General features: G+C 43.1%; 1 protein-coding gene across 1 annotated transcript in view; it reads left to right on the top strand.

Moving 5' to 3' along the window:
- The window catches only part of fer1l4 (fer-1 like family member 4), a 29,349-nt gene extending 12,143 nt beyond the window's left edge, over positions 1 to 17,206 (top strand). Inside the window, exons 19-49 of the mRNA XM_071495158.1 lie at positions 509 to 617; positions 1,704 to 1,932; positions 2,323 to 2,455; positions 2,555 to 2,655; positions 2,816 to 2,903; positions 2,980 to 3,096; positions 3,209 to 3,361; positions 3,842 to 4,037; positions 4,237 to 4,361; positions 4,819 to 4,953; positions 5,148 to 5,321; positions 5,915 to 6,025; positions 6,193 to 6,354; positions 6,472 to 6,646; positions 7,492 to 7,601; positions 7,728 to 7,844; positions 8,343 to 8,382; positions 8,838 to 8,938; positions 9,437 to 9,571; positions 9,658 to 9,777; positions 10,066 to 10,193; positions 10,284 to 10,454; positions 11,331 to 11,485; positions 11,681 to 11,862; positions 11,970 to 12,055; positions 12,144 to 12,242; positions 12,393 to 12,510; positions 13,208 to 13,331; positions 14,078 to 14,385; positions 14,913 to 15,013; positions 15,248 to 17,206. Of these exons, the coding sequence (XP_071351259.1) occupies positions 509 to 617; positions 1,704 to 1,932; positions 2,323 to 2,455; positions 2,555 to 2,655; positions 2,816 to 2,903; positions 2,980 to 3,096; positions 3,209 to 3,361; positions 3,842 to 4,037; positions 4,237 to 4,361; positions 4,819 to 4,953; positions 5,148 to 5,321; positions 5,915 to 6,025; positions 6,193 to 6,354; positions 6,472 to 6,646; positions 7,492 to 7,601; positions 7,728 to 7,844; positions 8,343 to 8,382; positions 8,838 to 8,938; positions 9,437 to 9,571; positions 9,658 to 9,777; positions 10,066 to 10,193; positions 10,284 to 10,454; positions 11,331 to 11,485; positions 11,681 to 11,862; positions 11,970 to 12,055; positions 12,144 to 12,242; positions 12,393 to 12,510; positions 13,208 to 13,331; positions 14,078 to 14,385; positions 14,913 to 15,013; positions 15,248 to 15,428 (4,284 nt within the window). The 3' untranslated portion in view covers positions 15,429 to 17,206. The remainder of the gene's footprint in view (positions 1 to 508; positions 618 to 1,703; positions 1,933 to 2,322; positions 2,456 to 2,554; positions 2,656 to 2,815; positions 2,904 to 2,979; positions 3,097 to 3,208; positions 3,362 to 3,841; positions 4,038 to 4,236; positions 4,362 to 4,818; positions 4,954 to 5,147; positions 5,322 to 5,914; positions 6,026 to 6,192; positions 6,355 to 6,471; positions 6,647 to 7,491; positions 7,602 to 7,727; positions 7,845 to 8,342; positions 8,383 to 8,837; positions 8,939 to 9,436; positions 9,572 to 9,657; positions 9,778 to 10,065; positions 10,194 to 10,283; positions 10,455 to 11,330; positions 11,486 to 11,680; positions 11,863 to 11,969; positions 12,056 to 12,143; positions 12,243 to 12,392; positions 12,511 to 13,207; positions 13,332 to 14,077; positions 14,386 to 14,912; positions 15,014 to 15,247) is intronic.
- The last annotated feature ends 74 nt before the right edge of the window (positions 17,207 to 17,280 follow it).

Here is a 17,280-nt window from a genome sequence, read left to right as displayed (position 1 = left end):
ACCTTCTATACTTTCATGTCCAAAGAGAAGAACTGATGTTTGTGGATATATTATTTTAATTTTTGACCATGAGTCACTCAGCAGAAGTTGACTATGGAAAGGAGAAAAATGTTCAAAATAATTTTAACATGCAGGTTCTTCACAGAGGTTGTTAGAAAACATGAGATATTATTTGTGCTGCTGGGGCAAAAAGTTCTGTTTTATCAGCACAGAATTGATGGAAATGATCTGCCATACATTTTACATTAGAATTTAGGAGGTGTAACAAAATAAACAACAATTTCAGACTTAAACATGTATAATTTTACAACAACGTATAATTGAATATCATCTGCATAGCAAGTACAAGACATACCTTTATAACTACAGATTATAAGCCTAAGAGGATGGATATACAAAATAAGGCAAATAAAAGAGGCAGAGTTGAAGAGGAAGAGTTGCTGATGAGAAGGTTTCTGGGTAGAAAAAACAGTGACATCGTTTTTTTCTTCGTGTTTTTCATCCTCAGGGTTTCCTGGGGGAGAGGGAGGACTTTCTGCTGTTCGCGTCTCTGTTTGAAGTCTCTATGATAGACCCATCTGTGGGAACCAGACCGTTGTCCTTTGAACTCTCCATAGGTAAAGAGTGTGTTATATGCCCTGGACTCATCCACAGGCACACCTGTGCTACAGCTGACACCAACAATAATTTGTATTATCAGTTAATCTGTCCAACCAAAACCGACAGATATTGAACACTGTCGCATACTGACATCAGACAAAAGCAGCAAACCCTCATGATTCAGACGCTGGGACTGAAGAAAGTTTGACAATAATTCATTCAAAATGTGTTCATTTATAATCAAAATAGTTGTCAGTTCATTTTCTGTAGTTGACTATTTGATAAATCAACTATTCATTTCAGTTTTAATCTGTACAGCTGAAGGACTGTTTCCCTGTTTTCTGCTCCAGATGTCATTGGTTTAATTAATTACATGTTGAATTGGTTAAATGTTGTTTCTCATCATTTATAATCCTGCAGAGCAAAACTTCACTGACACCTTCAGATTGTAGAAACTGACCTTCAGCTTCTCACAGGGCATAATAAACGTAGTCTAACAGGGCATCCAGACTTTCAAACAACATCACACTGAAGTTGGTAAAAGCTACAAAACATACAAAGCATCCACACACAAAAAAAAGCATTTCAATATTTTTCTTTCAATTTTAAATGAGGTGGAAGAGGAATTCATGAGCACTAGCATAGATACTAACTGTAATGGTAGAATTAACGATCAGGTTTCATCATGTAAAATATCTTATATTTGTTCCAAAAATCATGTTTTTTGCCGACCTCAGCTCATCACCTTTCTGCAGTGATGTGCAGGTGACATTGCTCTTTTGTGTGGCTGCAGGTACAAGAAAGCACATTTACAACCACACTCACCCACAGGAGAAATAGGCTGGAAACTTGCAACCAGAGAAGGCAGCAAAACACTGCTCTTCAGCCTGGTGTTGAGTTACTCTAAAGTATAAATGTTATGACATATCTGTAGCAGCAGCTGGAATTTAATCTTTAAAATAACGTCTTTGAAATTGAACCGGGACAAAGTTGATGCTGTTGTCAAGAAGAAATCAGGTTACCAGCCAAGCTGTGCGATTCTTTTCAATTTCTTTTCCCAAAATCAAACCCCTGAGTTTTACTGGCTGTTCTGACTGTCACAGGGAATTATGGGAAGGCGGTGGGGGTTGGCAGATCCAAGAAGAGTCAGAGCAGGGAGGAGCTGAGGAGGAGCAGGGAGGAGCTGAGGAGGAGCAGGGAGGAGCTGAATGAAGAGGTGCAGGGTCTCCTGGAGTCAGAGGAGGAGCTGGACAGAGAGGAGGTGCTGAGTCCTGAACCTGAGAACAGATCAGTGTCTGCTGTCATGAGACCCCAGCCCACTGAATATGACAGGTAAACACACCTACACAGATAACTGGTCCACAGTCCACCCATGAAGGGGCAGCAGTAATGTAGCCTCGACATCCTTCTCTTCTCTCCAGCCACCTCCTCCAGAGGGGATAGATAGGATCCACAGGGCGGCCACAGAATCCCTAATCCAGGCAAAGAAGAACTTGATTCTTGATTTTTGAAATGCTCCTAGCTTCGCCCCTCAGCCGGCACCATGTTGCCTTTAGCAACCCTGTCAGGTGTTTAGCCCTGGCTGTAAACATGTTAGTAAAGTTGAGCATTTTAATGTAGGAATCTATGGGGAGCCCTGAAGGTTTCCACTTGGTACCACCACACCAACACTGGCCACTTCCTGTCTGTCCGATCCACCGTCTCTCTGTGTCTATCACTCAGGTCGTACCAGTGTCTCCCCCTCCAGCCCCCCTCCGTGAAACAGAAGCCTTGTCTGTTTGTCTGGAGTCAGTTTGAAGATCACAGCTTTCGTCTCTATCAGGCAAACTGGCTCAGCAAGATGGCCGACAGGCTGGTGAGCGTCAAGTGATCTTTAAGATCAGTTTTATGAACACAACAGTGTCTACAAACTGTGCTCATGTCTTGTCTCCTCTGCTGTCCACTCCCTGTTCAGGAGATTGGACTTGAACAGGTGGAGCGTCTCCTGAGGAGGCCGAGGAGTAACGCGAAGGAGCGTTTGGTGGAGGTGCTGCTGGAGCTGGTCGCTTCCTGCAAGTCAGTTTCCGCTTGGAAATTAGAGTAGAATAGATTTAGTTTGATTTGTTTTGATTTGCACCAGTAACGATCTCCTTGTCTGTCCTGCTGTCTGTCTCTTTTTCTGTCTGTCTCTCTGTCCTTCTCTCTGTCTGTCTTCTGTCCTTCCGTCTCTCTGCAGACAGTTTAGTGTTTTCTCAGACAGGAGGTCTCAGTCTCGTCCCAACAACCTGGACAGATGCAGGAGGGAGTTTATCAAGAAGAATTTGGTGAGTCTGTTCTCACCTGTGTCTCTCTCACCTGGTCTCTGTCCACCTGTGTGACTGGATGTCTGCCTGTCTCCAGGTGCTGCTGGCCAGACAGGCAGTGAGGGCCAGGCGGAGGATCACCAGGCGGACGGCCAAACAGCGGCTGATGGACAGCAGGAAACTCCTGAAGAAACTCCGCCTTCTGGCTAAAGAGGTCAGAGGTCATAGAGCGATCACCATAGGTCATCACAAAGATACCACAGTTGGCAGTTTGTACAGTATGTCTGAGATCGGACACCCCCCCTCACACGCTACACTCTCTGCAGCCCCAGACTACCATCCCGGATGCGTTTCTATGGTTATTGAGCGGAAGCAAGCGTTTGGCTTATGTCAGGATCCCCGCCCACTCCATCCTGTTCTCATTGGCGGAGGAGCAGAGGGGGCGGGACTGTGGTAAAGTCACCACCCTCTACATGAAGGTAACTATTCTGTTTGCTGTTTATTCTCTAAAATCACTGCTCCGTCATCATCCATCCATGATACACATAGTTTTGTTTCTAAAATCATTGATGGCCTCCGTCTCCAAAACTGATGCTCAACACTTTTTGAAATCGCCACCAAATAATCAATGACATTCACCGTTCTGTCTCTAATCTATAATCATCGATAAAACTCATCGTTTGTTTTCTAAAATCACTGATGAGCGTCACTGTCCTGTCTCTAAAATCATCCCACATGCACAGGTCTGTCTCTAAAATGATTGAGGACAGTTGCTGTTTGTCGTTTCATATCTAAAGTCACAGATGGCGCTCGGCATTCCGTCTTTAAAATCCTCAGACACTCTCCGTTCATCCGTTCATGCTCATCGTTCTGTCTCTAAGATCTTTGTTGGCTGTGTCTCTAAAATCATCAGTGACGCTCACGTTTCCATCTCTGAAATCTTCTGTCTGTCTTCCCAGTCTCCAGGAGGTTCAGCAAGTGAGATCTTTGTGAAACTGGAGGTGTATCTGTGGCTCGGTTTGGCCAAGTACAGTAAAGAGGCCACCAACTGCTTGCCGGAGGACTTCCTGCCGGTCATTGAGGAGGAGGAGGAGGAGCAGAGGAGGCTGCTCCCCGTGGGGCACAGGAAGCTTCCAGTTAGTCTGTCCTGTCAGGGTGAGTCAGCTGATCTCCTCCAGCAGGATGATTGCTCAGGACTTCCTGTCTGTTAGAATGAATAGAGATAAGTCTGTATTTCAAAGTAAAAGCCCCATGATTAGTTTTATTTCCCTCCTGGACAATGAGGCTTCAGCTGAACTCGTCAGCAAACTGTCCTGTCATGGTCAGATGAACGGAGATTTTACTCTCTCTGCAGACAGCAGATACTTCCAGCTACGATGTCACCTGTACCAGGCGCGTGGCCTGAAGGCAGCTGATGACAACGGCCTATCAGATCCCTTCGCCAAGGTCCTTTTCTCTACCCAGTGCCAGGTCACCAGGGTAGGTACCATGTCCCACTGGTAACAAGACTCAGTTGTTAATTCATTGCACAGACACGCTGATTTCGTATTCTGATAATTCACATACATCGTCCCGCTCCAAGAAATCAACAGAGCCTTTAAAAAAACACAACTGTGATTACTGCTGAGGCTAAAACATGAAGGAATTAGGTTTCAACATGAGATATTCATTTTTCAGATCTCACTTTACATTTGTTTTTGACAGATAGTGTTCAGTGTTTTGTTTTATTTCACAAAATGAGTATTTATGTCTTTTAAAATAAAATGAAGCTTGTTTTTAACCGATCAAACAATTAATCAATTGAGATATTTTTACTTTTAGTTCTTAGTATTTGTGAAGAAAAACACTAGATCCGACATTTGAATACCACCTACCATGACCAGTAAACTGAGTTTGATATATATTATCTATGTTTGTGTGTCTGTGTTGTGTTCAGGTGTTGACTGGCACGCTCTCTCCAGCCTGGTGCGAGTGTTTGGTGTTTGACAGAGTCTTGCTGGAAGGAACAAGGGAGGAGCTCCAACAAGACCCACCCCTCATCATCATCAGCATATTTGACTACGATGCAATGGTAACGCTGACATTCTTCTTCTTATTATGTTATAATAATAATAGTAATAGTAATAAGAATGATAATAATAATAACCCATTTATTCAGGAAATGATGTCATAACAGCCTGTGTGTGTGTGTGTGTGTGTGTGTGTGTGTGTGTGTGTGTGTGTGTGTGTGTGTGTGTGTGTGTGTGTGTGTGTGTGTGTGCGCAGGGCAGTCCGAAGCCTCTGGGTCGGGCGTTTGCTGAGCCTGAGTTTAAAATCGTGGAGCAGGTCTACCAGAAGCCCCGCCTCCATTTCTATGACATCAGCATGGGCAGGGCCCCCGCTGGTGAGCTGTTGGCAGCCTTCGAGCTCATTGAGCTGGACTACTCTGGGTTTGGAGAGGTGACACCTGTTAATCAATCAATAAATCAATCCAATTAATCTGTGTCCAACCAGCCAGATGTGCAGAGCTGAGAACAGAGGCAGGGGTTATATTTCCCTCACATCCAGAGGTTTGCAGGTTTAAATGCTGCTCTGATGTTTGGACCTTTTGTTGTTAATTTGTTTGAATACATTCCCAGTTTTTAATGAAATGAGTGCAGTTGACTGGGAAGTGAATCTAATGTGAGTCAAGTGACCTGAGCTGTCAGATGATTGAACAGGTTGGAAACAAACCTCCAGGTTAAACAAGTTATTTGGAACAAAAAACACAGGTAGATAATAAAATTATTACTTCAACTGTTGAACCATTGAAAACATTTACAGACCCACCTCCAGCGTCAAATTTGATCTGCTGTTCTGACCATTTTTGTGTTCATCCAGTATTCCTGTGCAATGACCAACATTTCAAATGCGCTCACTTTACTGATAGAAATGGATGAAACTACTGAAACGAGCTCAAAGTTGTTATAAACTGTAACTGTCCTTTAAGAAAAAACACAATATGCATGAATTCGTTTTGGACAGTGAACTGGAATATGATCTGGTCCCTGCAGCCCTGCCTCCCCAGCAGTGTGGACCCTCAGGAGCTGAGCTACATGGAGGAGCAGAGATGTTACAACATCCCAGACGGAGTCCGACCTGTTCTGAGGACCTTCAGGATCGAGGTCTCACACACACACACACACACACACACACACACACACACACACACACACACACACACACACACACACACACACACTCAGTGTTGACAGGTTGCCGTTGTGTTCAGGTGTTTATGGGACTCCAGGCTTATGAGACGCTGCCTGTGTGTGTCCGTGTGTGTGCTCAGGTGCTGTTCTGGGGTCTGCGGGAGCTGAAGAGGGTGCAGCTGTTCGAGGTGGAGCGCCCCATGTTGAGGGTGGAGTGTGCAGGACAACAGCTGGAGTCTGAAGAGATCGTGAGCTACAAGACTCACCCCAACTTCAAAGAGGTGGTCCGCTACATCGACGTGGTCAGTTTCTGTCATCACTGATGCTTCCGGGTATCAGTCAACACATCTGGCTTAAAGCTAACACAGCTAACACACAGCTAACGTCCTCCCTCCTGTTTTCCTGTCTGGTCCAATCAGGAGCTGCCGGAGCAGGCCTACCTCCACCCTCCTCTGACATTGTTCGTGGTGGAGCAACGAGCCTTCGGTCGGCTCGCGCTGGTCGGGTCCCATGTGGTCCAGAGCCTCATGGACTACGCCCCACCTGAGCTGGGGGGGGAGCCTGAAGAGGAAGAGGAGGAGCCTAAAACAAAAGGTAAGAGCTACCAAAGAAGTGAAGGAGGTAGTTTTCGGTTTTTAGTTTAGAATACGTTGTTGTACAGGTACTAAAAATATTAAGCGATTTTTTTACATTGACCATTCTTTAAGCCCCACCCCCTTTACTGTTACCATGCCAGTCATGTATCCAGCCTATTCTCATACGGCATATAGGGTTTACAATAATAACAGTGGAAGGTTCACCATCAAAATGACTGGGAATATTTGAAACAGTGGGTCTTTAAGGTTCTTATTGTACTTGTATTGTAGGAGATTAGTCTTGGTATTATTGTACATATTTGTACATTTTCATATTTTCTTGAGGAGGAGTAATAAAGGTGCTTTCAGTCCGTGAGCAGTTGCCGCTGTGTCTGCCACCAGGAAACACTGATGGTCTCTGATATGAACCGCTGACTTCTTTTCAACATAACCTGTGACCCTGTAATTTAGCGAGCGATGAAATGCTAACTGTTTCCTTCAAAGTACCGCTCTCTCTTGCTAGTACGCTACTTAGCCAGGCATGCTAGTGTTAGCAGCTTGAGTCTGAGGACAAACACTTTATTCAACATGTGCCTACTTATGGCTGCAAATACAATTGATTGGACAACTGCTGACTGAAGTTTCTCTTGAGTTTAATTTATCTAAAATTCAAATATGAACTAAGTAAAATTTGGAAACTCGTCCAATGACTTCTACAAAGATCAGTCTCTAACTTCCTCCCGCCATCATCATGACAGCTGGTGTGCACTGATTGGATGTTTTTCACAGCAGTGTCCTCTGGGAGTCGTAGTTGATTTCTCCTCTAAAGTTTTTAAGACGCATTTTCTTTGTGTGTTTCTCCAGTGAAGCAGAAAGAAGTGATCAACACGCTGATATCAGTGAAGGACATCGGCCTCAGCGGCCTGTCAATCAAACAGTCAAAGATTCCCATCAACCCCATGAAGCTGGTTAATGTACGTATGTTAATCTCCACTTTCTGTTCTGCTTGTTAAACACACAACATCAGAACCGTTCAGACAAATTTAAACCAAATAAGAGTGAAGACAGGGTTGGTGCTGACGTTTGTGCTGCCTCTTCAGGCTCCTCTGAAGAAGCTGATGAAGAATGGGGAGGAGCTGGAGGAGGAGCCGCCAGAGGTGGAGGAGTTGGACTGGTGGTCCAAATATTACGCTTCAATGGAGGAGCTGGAGAGACAGGTGAGACTCACTTTTGTCCATTATCATTTAATCTGCCTTTCTGCAATAATGAAGTGCAGCAGTATATCTTTAAATAATAAAAGTAGGAAATGATTATAAAAATGAATTACGTTTCCTTGTAGACTGGGATCCTTTAAAACTCAGACTGAAACGGTTTTTAAACAGGGATCAGTCATGTAGTCATGAATTATCTGGTTCTTGTCATTCTATGATATTTCTATTGTATTATTGTAAATTGTGGCTTGTGCTGTTATGCTGTTTGTATTTCATTGTTTAGCTTTATGTGTTTTAAAGGCCCATCTAGGGACAGAAAATACCAGAACATTGTCTAAAGATGATCAAATATGAGATTGCTTTCAGAAACAGCCCACACATTAAAATGGAGTTTCTTTACACAGAGCATGTGTAAATTTACATGTCTCATCTTTAAAGATGGTAATTTAAATAATTACACTAATTAATCAGGTCTTTACTCAGCATGTATTGATGTGTCTGCAGGTTGCTGAGGAGGAGGAGATGGAGGAACAAGCAGAGACAGGTAAAGGTCAACTCTGTTGTTTTAGACATAATAATGTATATTTATCTATGTTTGTCTATTTATAAAAGAAATGAAAATATTTAAACAGTAATGAGAAGCAGCACATACAGCTGTTATTTCCAGTCGGACTGAAGTGTGCTCTGCTGCTGTTCCTCTGACGTCCACTAGAAACTCTCACTCGACTGAAGTGAATGGGAAACTTCAACTTTTCTCTACAAATAAAAAGACAATAGTTTTTGCAAAGGGACATCAGTGAGGTCCAACACTGGCATCCCAGTTCATCTTATTGTCAACAGCAGTAGGACACACTCTGAGAAACCAAAACATAAATAAATATGAATCATAAGATAAGCGTACTACAACATGACACATCAGCACAAAAATAAATGAAAAACAATGGTAACAGAACCGAGTTGTGTTTGTTAGTGTTGCTGAAATTTTCCTTTTTTGTTCAGATGGAGCCAATCTGACCATGGCAAACATCGAAGAGGAGGAGGAGGAAGTTGTGGTGGTGGAGATTGAGCCTCCCAAACGCAAGAAGATCGCCACACTGAAGGTGTGAGATCATTGTGAAAGACAGTTTACAGTCCAGTCCACGCTGAATCAGATGTGTAGATGCGAATGCAATGTGTCTCTTTGGGGGGATACTCACATTACACAGACACAACACATTACTCACAGGCACATGTGGGCTACCCAAACCCAATATACTCAAATTTATTTATTCTTTTATGAAAGAGCCCTCAGTACAGCCAGACCCCAGCATAATTAGGCCCTATCCAAAAAGTGGTGGACTTGAACAGACTTGAATCCACTAGAGAGACCAGCAGCTACATACAGGGACCCTACCAGACCTGAATATTCTGCATAAGGTTTGGATCCAGCCCTGCTCCATCAGGTCTGGATACTAGGAGCCCAGATGGACCCATAAAGACCTTCAGTTTAAGAGACTGAATCACGATGCTGGTTCACTGAGAAGTGAAGTCAAACTAGATTTAGAGCAACTGTAGATCTTATTAAATTTCTGTCTCTGTGTGTTTGTATGTGTGCTCAGCTGTACGGAGGTGATCTGGAATCAGAGTTCAGTCAGTTTCAGGATTGGCTGCAGATCTTCCCGCTGAACAAAGGCAGAGCGAGCGCTGAGGATGAGGACGAGGATGAAGAGGAGAGGTTTATGGGAAAGTTCAAGGTACGGTGGATGGAGAGCTGTTTTCCTGTCTGGCTGTGCGTTACTCTGCTGAGAAGAGTTAATTACTCTACGCTCTCTCTCCTCAGGGCTCCTTCCTGGTTTATCCCATTGATTCAGGAAATGAGGAAGACGTCAAGTGTCAGATCGTCAATGGAATCCCCAAAAATTCACCGATCAAAGTTTTAGTCCGAGTCTACATCGTCAAGGTACCTGTCTCACTGTCCGTCCACAGCCTGTCTTCGTCTTACTTACTTGAACAGTCCAACATAATATAAAACCTTCTTTACACTGTTGTATTCAAGACATTTAACGACGCTCAGACATCATATGAGAGCTGTTGGATACAAAGACGCTGTTTTCATGCAAGAAACGACCAGATTCATGTTCTCACTTTCACCACTATATGTTGGGTTTATATTTGTTTATATCCAGCTGGTACAGTGTATTCTACTGTGAGTTCTACTTTGTGTTCTACTGTCTCTGTTTGTGTCCAGGCCACCAGTCTGGCTCCCACGGACCCGAATGGTAAAGCCGACCCGTACCTGGTGGTGCGAGTTGGAGAGCAGAGTCTAGACACCAAAGATCGATACATCCCCAAACAGCTCAACCCCACGTTTGGAGAGTCAGTACCTGCCTGCTCAACCTGTACCTGTCCACCTGTCTCCCACTGCCTACCTGTCTGACTGTCTGTTTGTCTGACTGCGTCCCTCAGGGTGTTTGAACTCACGGTGTCTTTCCCGCTGGAGACGGATCTGGTTGTCACGGTGTTGGACCACGATCTTGTGGGGTCTGACGACGTCATTGGCGAGACACGTGTTGACCTGGAGAACCGGTTCTACAGCCGCCACAGAGCCTGCTGCGGTCTGGCTCTTTACTACGACACGTTAGTACTAGAACTCAATCATGTCAGTCTATGACACAACCCGGTTAAAGGCTGGACATACATGAGTTGGAACTAAAAATAAGTTTATTTTACAAAAGTGAAAAAGGAAATTAACATATAGACAAACAAAATACAACAAAACCAAACAGGGTGGAAGTCAGGGGCCACCAGTTTAACCAGTGACAGGCTCGACCACGGAGGCTCGTCACAACCAGTACTACAACAAAGCAGTACCAGTACTAGGACACGTTACCACCTGGGTTCGAATTACAGGGGGGATGGGGGGGTCTCACCCCCCTGATTAAGACTTGGATCCCCCCAAAAGAGGTAAAAACAACAGGTCGGGGAGGTTAAAACATGAATATATCCGCCTCACCTGTAATTGTAAATATTACAGTATAATTCCCATATTCATGCCTGGAAGAATCTTGTAATACGATTTCAGACACCCCTAAAGTGGACCGTACCATCTCTTGACCCTGACGTCAGCTGAATGTCTCGTCTTCCTGCCTCACTCCATCAGTGGCTCTCAGGGTTAAATTGGGCTGGAACCCGTAGTAGTCGAGCTCCGTCTCCTTGAATATCATATCATCATATCACACTCGTATTTTTTTTAATCTCCCAGAAAGTTTCCATCAAAGCAAAGTGAGAAATACCATGAGAAATATTATGAGACTTAAGTTCCACATGTTTGAACAGTATTATGGTACAAATACACATTAGTACCAGTAATACAACACATCAATTCCAGAAATGATAAAATATTAGTACATAAACTACTGTGAGTGTTATGTACTTTGTCGGTAGAGCACCTGTCCCTTTTCATGTTTACCTGTCCACCTGCCTGTCCCGCTACCTGTCTCTCTCTCTCTATAGTGATGGTTACAATATGTGGCGTGATGCGAAGAAGCCATCCGCCATCTTGGCTGAGCTCTGCAGGAAGAATGGCATCCCGTCTCCAGAGTACAGAACATCTGAGGTCAAAGTGCTCAACAAGATCTTCAAAATCCCACCAGAGGCCGTACCTGAAGGTAGCACAGACTGACAGGTGGAGAGACACCGACCTACTAGCTACTAATACACCACAATGACTACTCTGCTTCTGCTACAGGCTCCAGCTTTACAAGCTCTACCAGTTGTAACAAGAATAACTAACCACAGTAAACCAGTATGAACAGCTCTAACAGGACTGTTGTTGTTGTTGTTGTTGTTGTCGTCGTCGTCAGGTCTGCTGAAGAAGAACCAGCCGTCTCCAGAGGACAAGGCAGAGATGGAGGAGCACGCAGCCCTGAGCGTGCTGCGGCGCTGGGGGGAGATGAACGAGTTCCTTCATGGAGCCCTCCCCCTGGTCCCAGAGCACGTGGAGATCCGGTCCCTGCTGAACCCGGACAAACCCGGAATGCCGCAGGTAACCGCAACAACACAAACAACAACAACACAAACAGCCACAACAACAGTGACAAGAACATCATGATGCTGGTAGATATCAGCTGTTTGTGGACGGACATGTTGCAGGGTTACCTTCACATGTGGGTGGACATGTTTCCTAATGACGTCCCGGCCCCGCCCCCTGTCAACATCAAGCCCCGCCTACCTGAACAGTAGGTCAACACACTTGTTGGATGCAATAGAACAGAATAGAGAAGGAGTTAGATTGTGTAACCTTTGTTGTTGTTTCCATGGCGACAGGTACGAGCTGCGTGTAATCATCTGGAACACTGACGACGTGTTTCTGGACGATGTGAACCCGTTCACCGGTGACCCGTCCTCCGACATCTACGTTAAAGGGTTAGGTTCTGTCAGTCTCTGGGTTTCTCCGCATGTTGAAGCGATGTGCATGGAGCTGTATGAAGGGAGTTCAGAGGGCTGGGGGGCGGAGCCAGGTTAATGGTCGTTTTTCTTTGATTGGCTCAGTGTTGTGTTGTGTTGTCTGTGCAGGTGGATAAAGGGACTGGAAGGAGACAAACAGGAGACGGACGTCCACTTCAACTCTCTGACTGGAGAAGGAAACTTCAACTGGAGATTTGTGTTCCGCTTCGACTACCTTCCTACTGAGGTAGAAACACACAGATGTGTTTCCCCCGACCTAAACCTAAACCTTATCCCTAAAACCAAGTCTTAACCCTCAGCCATTTGAAGGTGTGTCAGACAGTGAGGACCGGCCAAAATGTCCCCACTCCCAACATAAACCTCAGACTGGTCCTCACACAGATACACACACACACCTGGTTACACCTTGACCCTTGAACCCTTGAAGATCTCTTGACCTTCACTCCTCTGCCTTCAGGGCTACAACCAATCATTAATTTTCTTCTTAATTAATCTGTCCATTGTTTTTATGATTAATTGTTTGTCTATAAGTCCCAAAATAACAAAGATATTCAGTTTATAAAGATACAAAACCAAGAAAAGCAGCAAATCATCATATGGGACATGTTGGAGTTTTAATTAATGATTGGTGATTTATCATTTAATAGAATTGTCAAAATTGAGTGAAATCAGTGATTATTTTGTTGTTCAGCTTATGAGCTGTGTCAACATCAGGATCACATGTATCCATTGTTTACAACAACTGCTCCCCAGAGGATGAACCCAGGTCTGAATGACCCTGCGATCTTTCCTCCAGCTTTACACTTTACCTTTATATTTTCATCCCCACCACTGCTGAGGCTCTAAATGATCAGGACGTGCTTGTTAACGCTGGGAAGTCTCTTCGTTAGTGGAAACACAGTGAATCTCCTCTCATCCTGCAGAAAGAGGTGGTTTATAAAAAGAAGGAGTCCATCTTCTCTCTGGAGGAGTCAGAGTTTCGACAGCCGGCTGTTCTGACGCTGCAGGTGTGGGACTACGACCGCATCGCTGCCAACGACTTCCTGGGTGAGGCACAGACAGACTCAAGACTTCTTCCACATTTACCTTTTATCATCATAAATTCAATATAATGTCCATTTTTATATCACTGATGTTGTTGTGATGATGTCCACCTCTCTCAGAAACACGGTTTTCATTCACCGTTTTTAATTCAAATCACTTCTACTTTGCTGTTTTTTTGTTTGTTTTCAGTATTAAGCTGCAGTCAGTGAACACAACACTTCCTACATATTTTCAAATTAAAAGCATTTGAAAGTGGATTTTGTCTTCCATTCCTGACAAACTTTTAATCTGCAGCATCTGCAGATTTGTGTTTTACTGAATGTAACTTAATAACATCACAAAAACAACAAAGTAGAGTCGACTGGATTTAAGTCAATCAATGAGTCATTTGAGATTTAACCATCTCTTTATATAAGAGTTAAGATTATAATCCATAAATGTCACTGTCAACAATTTAACTTTATCTACTCTCTGTTTTCTACTGAATGAAAGACTTTTTAAATTTATTTTTCAACCATTGTGAGGAGCACAAACTAAATTTCTAAACCTGATTTTTTTTTTTTATTGTGTGTGAATTTAAATGAAATATTTAATTGATGGTTTAATGTGGACATGAGTTGTTTTCATGCAGCCTTTTCATTTAAGATTCAGGGGATAAAACAGCTTCACCAAAAACATTTTATACTAGAGCAAAGACTAACTGTACTAACATTCTCCTCCTCTTCATTCCTCTGCACCTCCTCTCTCAGGCTCCATAGAGCTGCGTCTCAGTGACATGGTGCGAGCAGCGAAGTCGTCCAGTAAGTGTACGATTGAGATGGCGAAGGATCGGGCCAGCCCTCGATTCTCCATCTTTCGTGCCAAGAAGATGAAGGGCTGGTGGCCACTGACCCGCCTGAAGACGGCCGAGGACTTCGAGAAGGAGGAGAAGGAGAAGGAGCGGGCCAAGAAGAAGGGAGGCAAGAAGAAGAAGAAGAAGAGCAAGGACAAGAGGAGCAAGCTGAGACAGGAGGACATCCAGTACACCGACAGCAGCGGCAACACTTTCCTGTTAATGGTAAAAAAAAAAAAAGAACATTCATATTCTCTAAAGCTCAGTCTGACTTTTAGACATATTTTTAACAATATGAAAGGATTTATGTATCATTTACACAACTGCTGCAACTAAACTGTGGTTTAATCTGTATTTTGGTGACTTTTACTCTTTTTTCTGTGTTTAAATTTGGATGGGATGAGAAGGGGAGATTGGAGCCCCTGGGAATTTGAAAATAGGCTGTTTTTTTTATTCATCATGTAGATACCTTTGTTATATTTCAAAGTAAAAAAAAAGTTAAGTCTGAACAGCGATCAGAGCAATATTAGTGAATATTAGCATCGAGAAGTGTTGATGATGTATGAAGGTGTTACAGTACTAACATTAATGCAAATGTAAATATTAATTCTGATTTAAATTTACTACTATTAATACTGTTGACACTGAAACTGTGAGTGTGTATGTGTGTGTGTGTGTGTGTGTGTGTGTGTGTGTGTGTGTGTGTGTGTGTGTGTGTGTGTGTGTGTGTGTGTGTGTGTGTGTGTGTGAAGGGGAAGGTGGAGGCCGAGCTTCAGCTGGTGGCACTGGAGCAGGCGGAGGCCAATCCTGTGGGGCGGGGCCGCAAGGAGCCAGAGCCTCTGGACAAACCAAAGTATGACACACACACACACACACACACACACACACACACACTGTTGAACTATGGTCAGGTCTCCATATGAACACTGAAACAGGTTTTTCTTGCTGTGGACATTCAAAGATTCTTCACTGTTTTTTTTCACTGTGATATTGATTATTTTAAAAATCTGGTGTGATCAGTCATAAAGTCTATTGACGAGTGGTCCAGGTGTAAAAAGGTGTAAACAGTCTCCCGTCGTCCCTCCAGCCGTCCCACCACCAGCTTCACCTGGTTCGTCAACCCAATGAAGACCTTCATCTTCCTCATCTGGAAGAAGTTCAAGAAGTTCATCATCGCTTTTGTCATCCTCGCCATCCTCGCGCTCTTCCTCGCCCTCATTCTCTACACGCTGCCACAGCAAATCTCAGCCCTCATCATCAAAGGATGAAGACACCTGTGGGGAGTCTTCATCGCCTCCTGCTGGATGTCCCAGCCTGTCTCAGGCTTCTGAACCTGAACTGATGCAGTTTATGATTCACTGACCTCATATTTACTCCTCAGCCTGATTTCTGTGGAATTCAATCAGTAAAGTTCAGGATTTTATATATTTAACATGGACTGCACTACATTACCCAGCATCCCTGTTGATGTAACCACGACCTGGGTGATGGGAGGAATAATCAGGGATGTGTTTTACTGTTGGATTCATCCGTCACCAGAGGAAATTACTGGACTCTTGTCATGTTAATGTTGTGTAATTTAAATCCTGTTTGACTGTAAAACTGTATAGTAGCACATATCTGATGTGATAAATCAGCACCTTTCCTAAACTAAAACATAACTGTATATTGTTATAAGTCAAATTTTGTTGATTAAAATAGTTGTTTTCTCAAATTTTTATTTTGAGAGCGAATAAGTCAGTAAAAAAATTAAGTACATTCATTTTTTGTTTAATTTTGTACTGACTCAGAACTGAAGTTGATATTCTCATTTATACCAGTTTCAGAATGACAGATCTGAATGTTAGCAGCTACTTCTGAGTAAATAAACCAGTATTTATATCAGTCACAAAAACCTAAAACACTCAGTTCCATCATTATTAAAAAAAAAAGAACTAAGGTGAATTATTTCACAAATTCTGTAACAAATTGATTCCAAATTAATTTTATATATATATTTTTTAATAATATTTGGGTTAAATTAACTTTTGTGAGTGGATTTCGTGCCTTAATACCAAAGCACAATGGATGAGCCTCCATTTAAATGCATTGATTGTTGGAGTGGAGGTTGTTAATTCATGTCAGAAACCCCAGAACCACATGTGACCGCTGACAGATTCACATGTGTGTTAATGTGTTAAAATTAATAATAAAAAGAAGTTTAATAAATAAACTAAATAAAAAAACATATTGTACATGTATAAACACTAATGGTCATCTTCAATTCTGCTGTAAATACTAAACTATGGATGAGACATATCAATGAATATCATGTTTCTTCACCTGACAAACTGATTTAATAAAAAACTTCCGCACAAATTAAAAAGCAAACACAAAAAGTTTTTTTTAAAGATTTAATACTTTGTTCTCAGTTATTTTGTGTTCATTAAATCATGAATATGAACAAACAACATCCTGATGGTTTATCTGCTCTGAGGGAGGTGCAGGAGGACAGGTCACAGGAGTCGGTTAGAGTCTAAAGGGATCGTCCTCTGGGGAGCAGGAGTGAGATCCATGATGGCCTGTCCGGCAGATGACGAGATGACCAATCAGCTGCGTCAGGAGGAACAGGAACCTCATTAAGTGGAGCTGACTCTGTCTGGATCACAGAAACTGTTTTTGTTTTTTCATAATGAGATTCTTGAATATGATGATGAGGAAACCACAGACTGACTCACAAAGAGGAATGAAAATCAGGATTGAGGATTCAGATCCGTCCTCGTCTTCAGTGTGGACTACAGGAAGTCAGAATGGTTTGTTTACACACGCTCAGTCTGATTGTTTCCTCTGGGATGTGATGTGTGGTTGTGTCAGAGACTGGAGGGGAAGTGATGTCTGATGTTGACGTTAGACAAGTTTTTTTTACCATATCAGCAGAATGATAATGTCGCTCCACCGCTGTGGTCCAGACTGAAACATCTCAACTACTGCTGGATGCATTACCATGAAACTTTGTACCAACGTTCATGGTTCACAGATGATGAATCCTGCTGAGTTTGAGGATCCTCCGACTTTTCTTTGAAAACCACTGTGAGATAGATATTTATGGTTCTGGGTGAAATAATTACTGGAAGGACTGGA

This window comes from Trachinotus anak, unplaced genomic scaffold, assembly GCF_046630095.1.
Source record: "Trachinotus anak isolate AG129_WGS33_773 ecotype Australia unplaced genomic scaffold, CSIRO_AGI_Tana_v1 ptg000013l, whole genome shotgun sequence".
Classification (NCBI taxonomy): Eukaryota; Metazoa; Chordata; class Actinopteri; order Carangiformes; family Carangidae; genus Trachinotus; species Trachinotus anak.
This window is presented reverse-complemented; position numbering and strand designations above follow the sequence as displayed.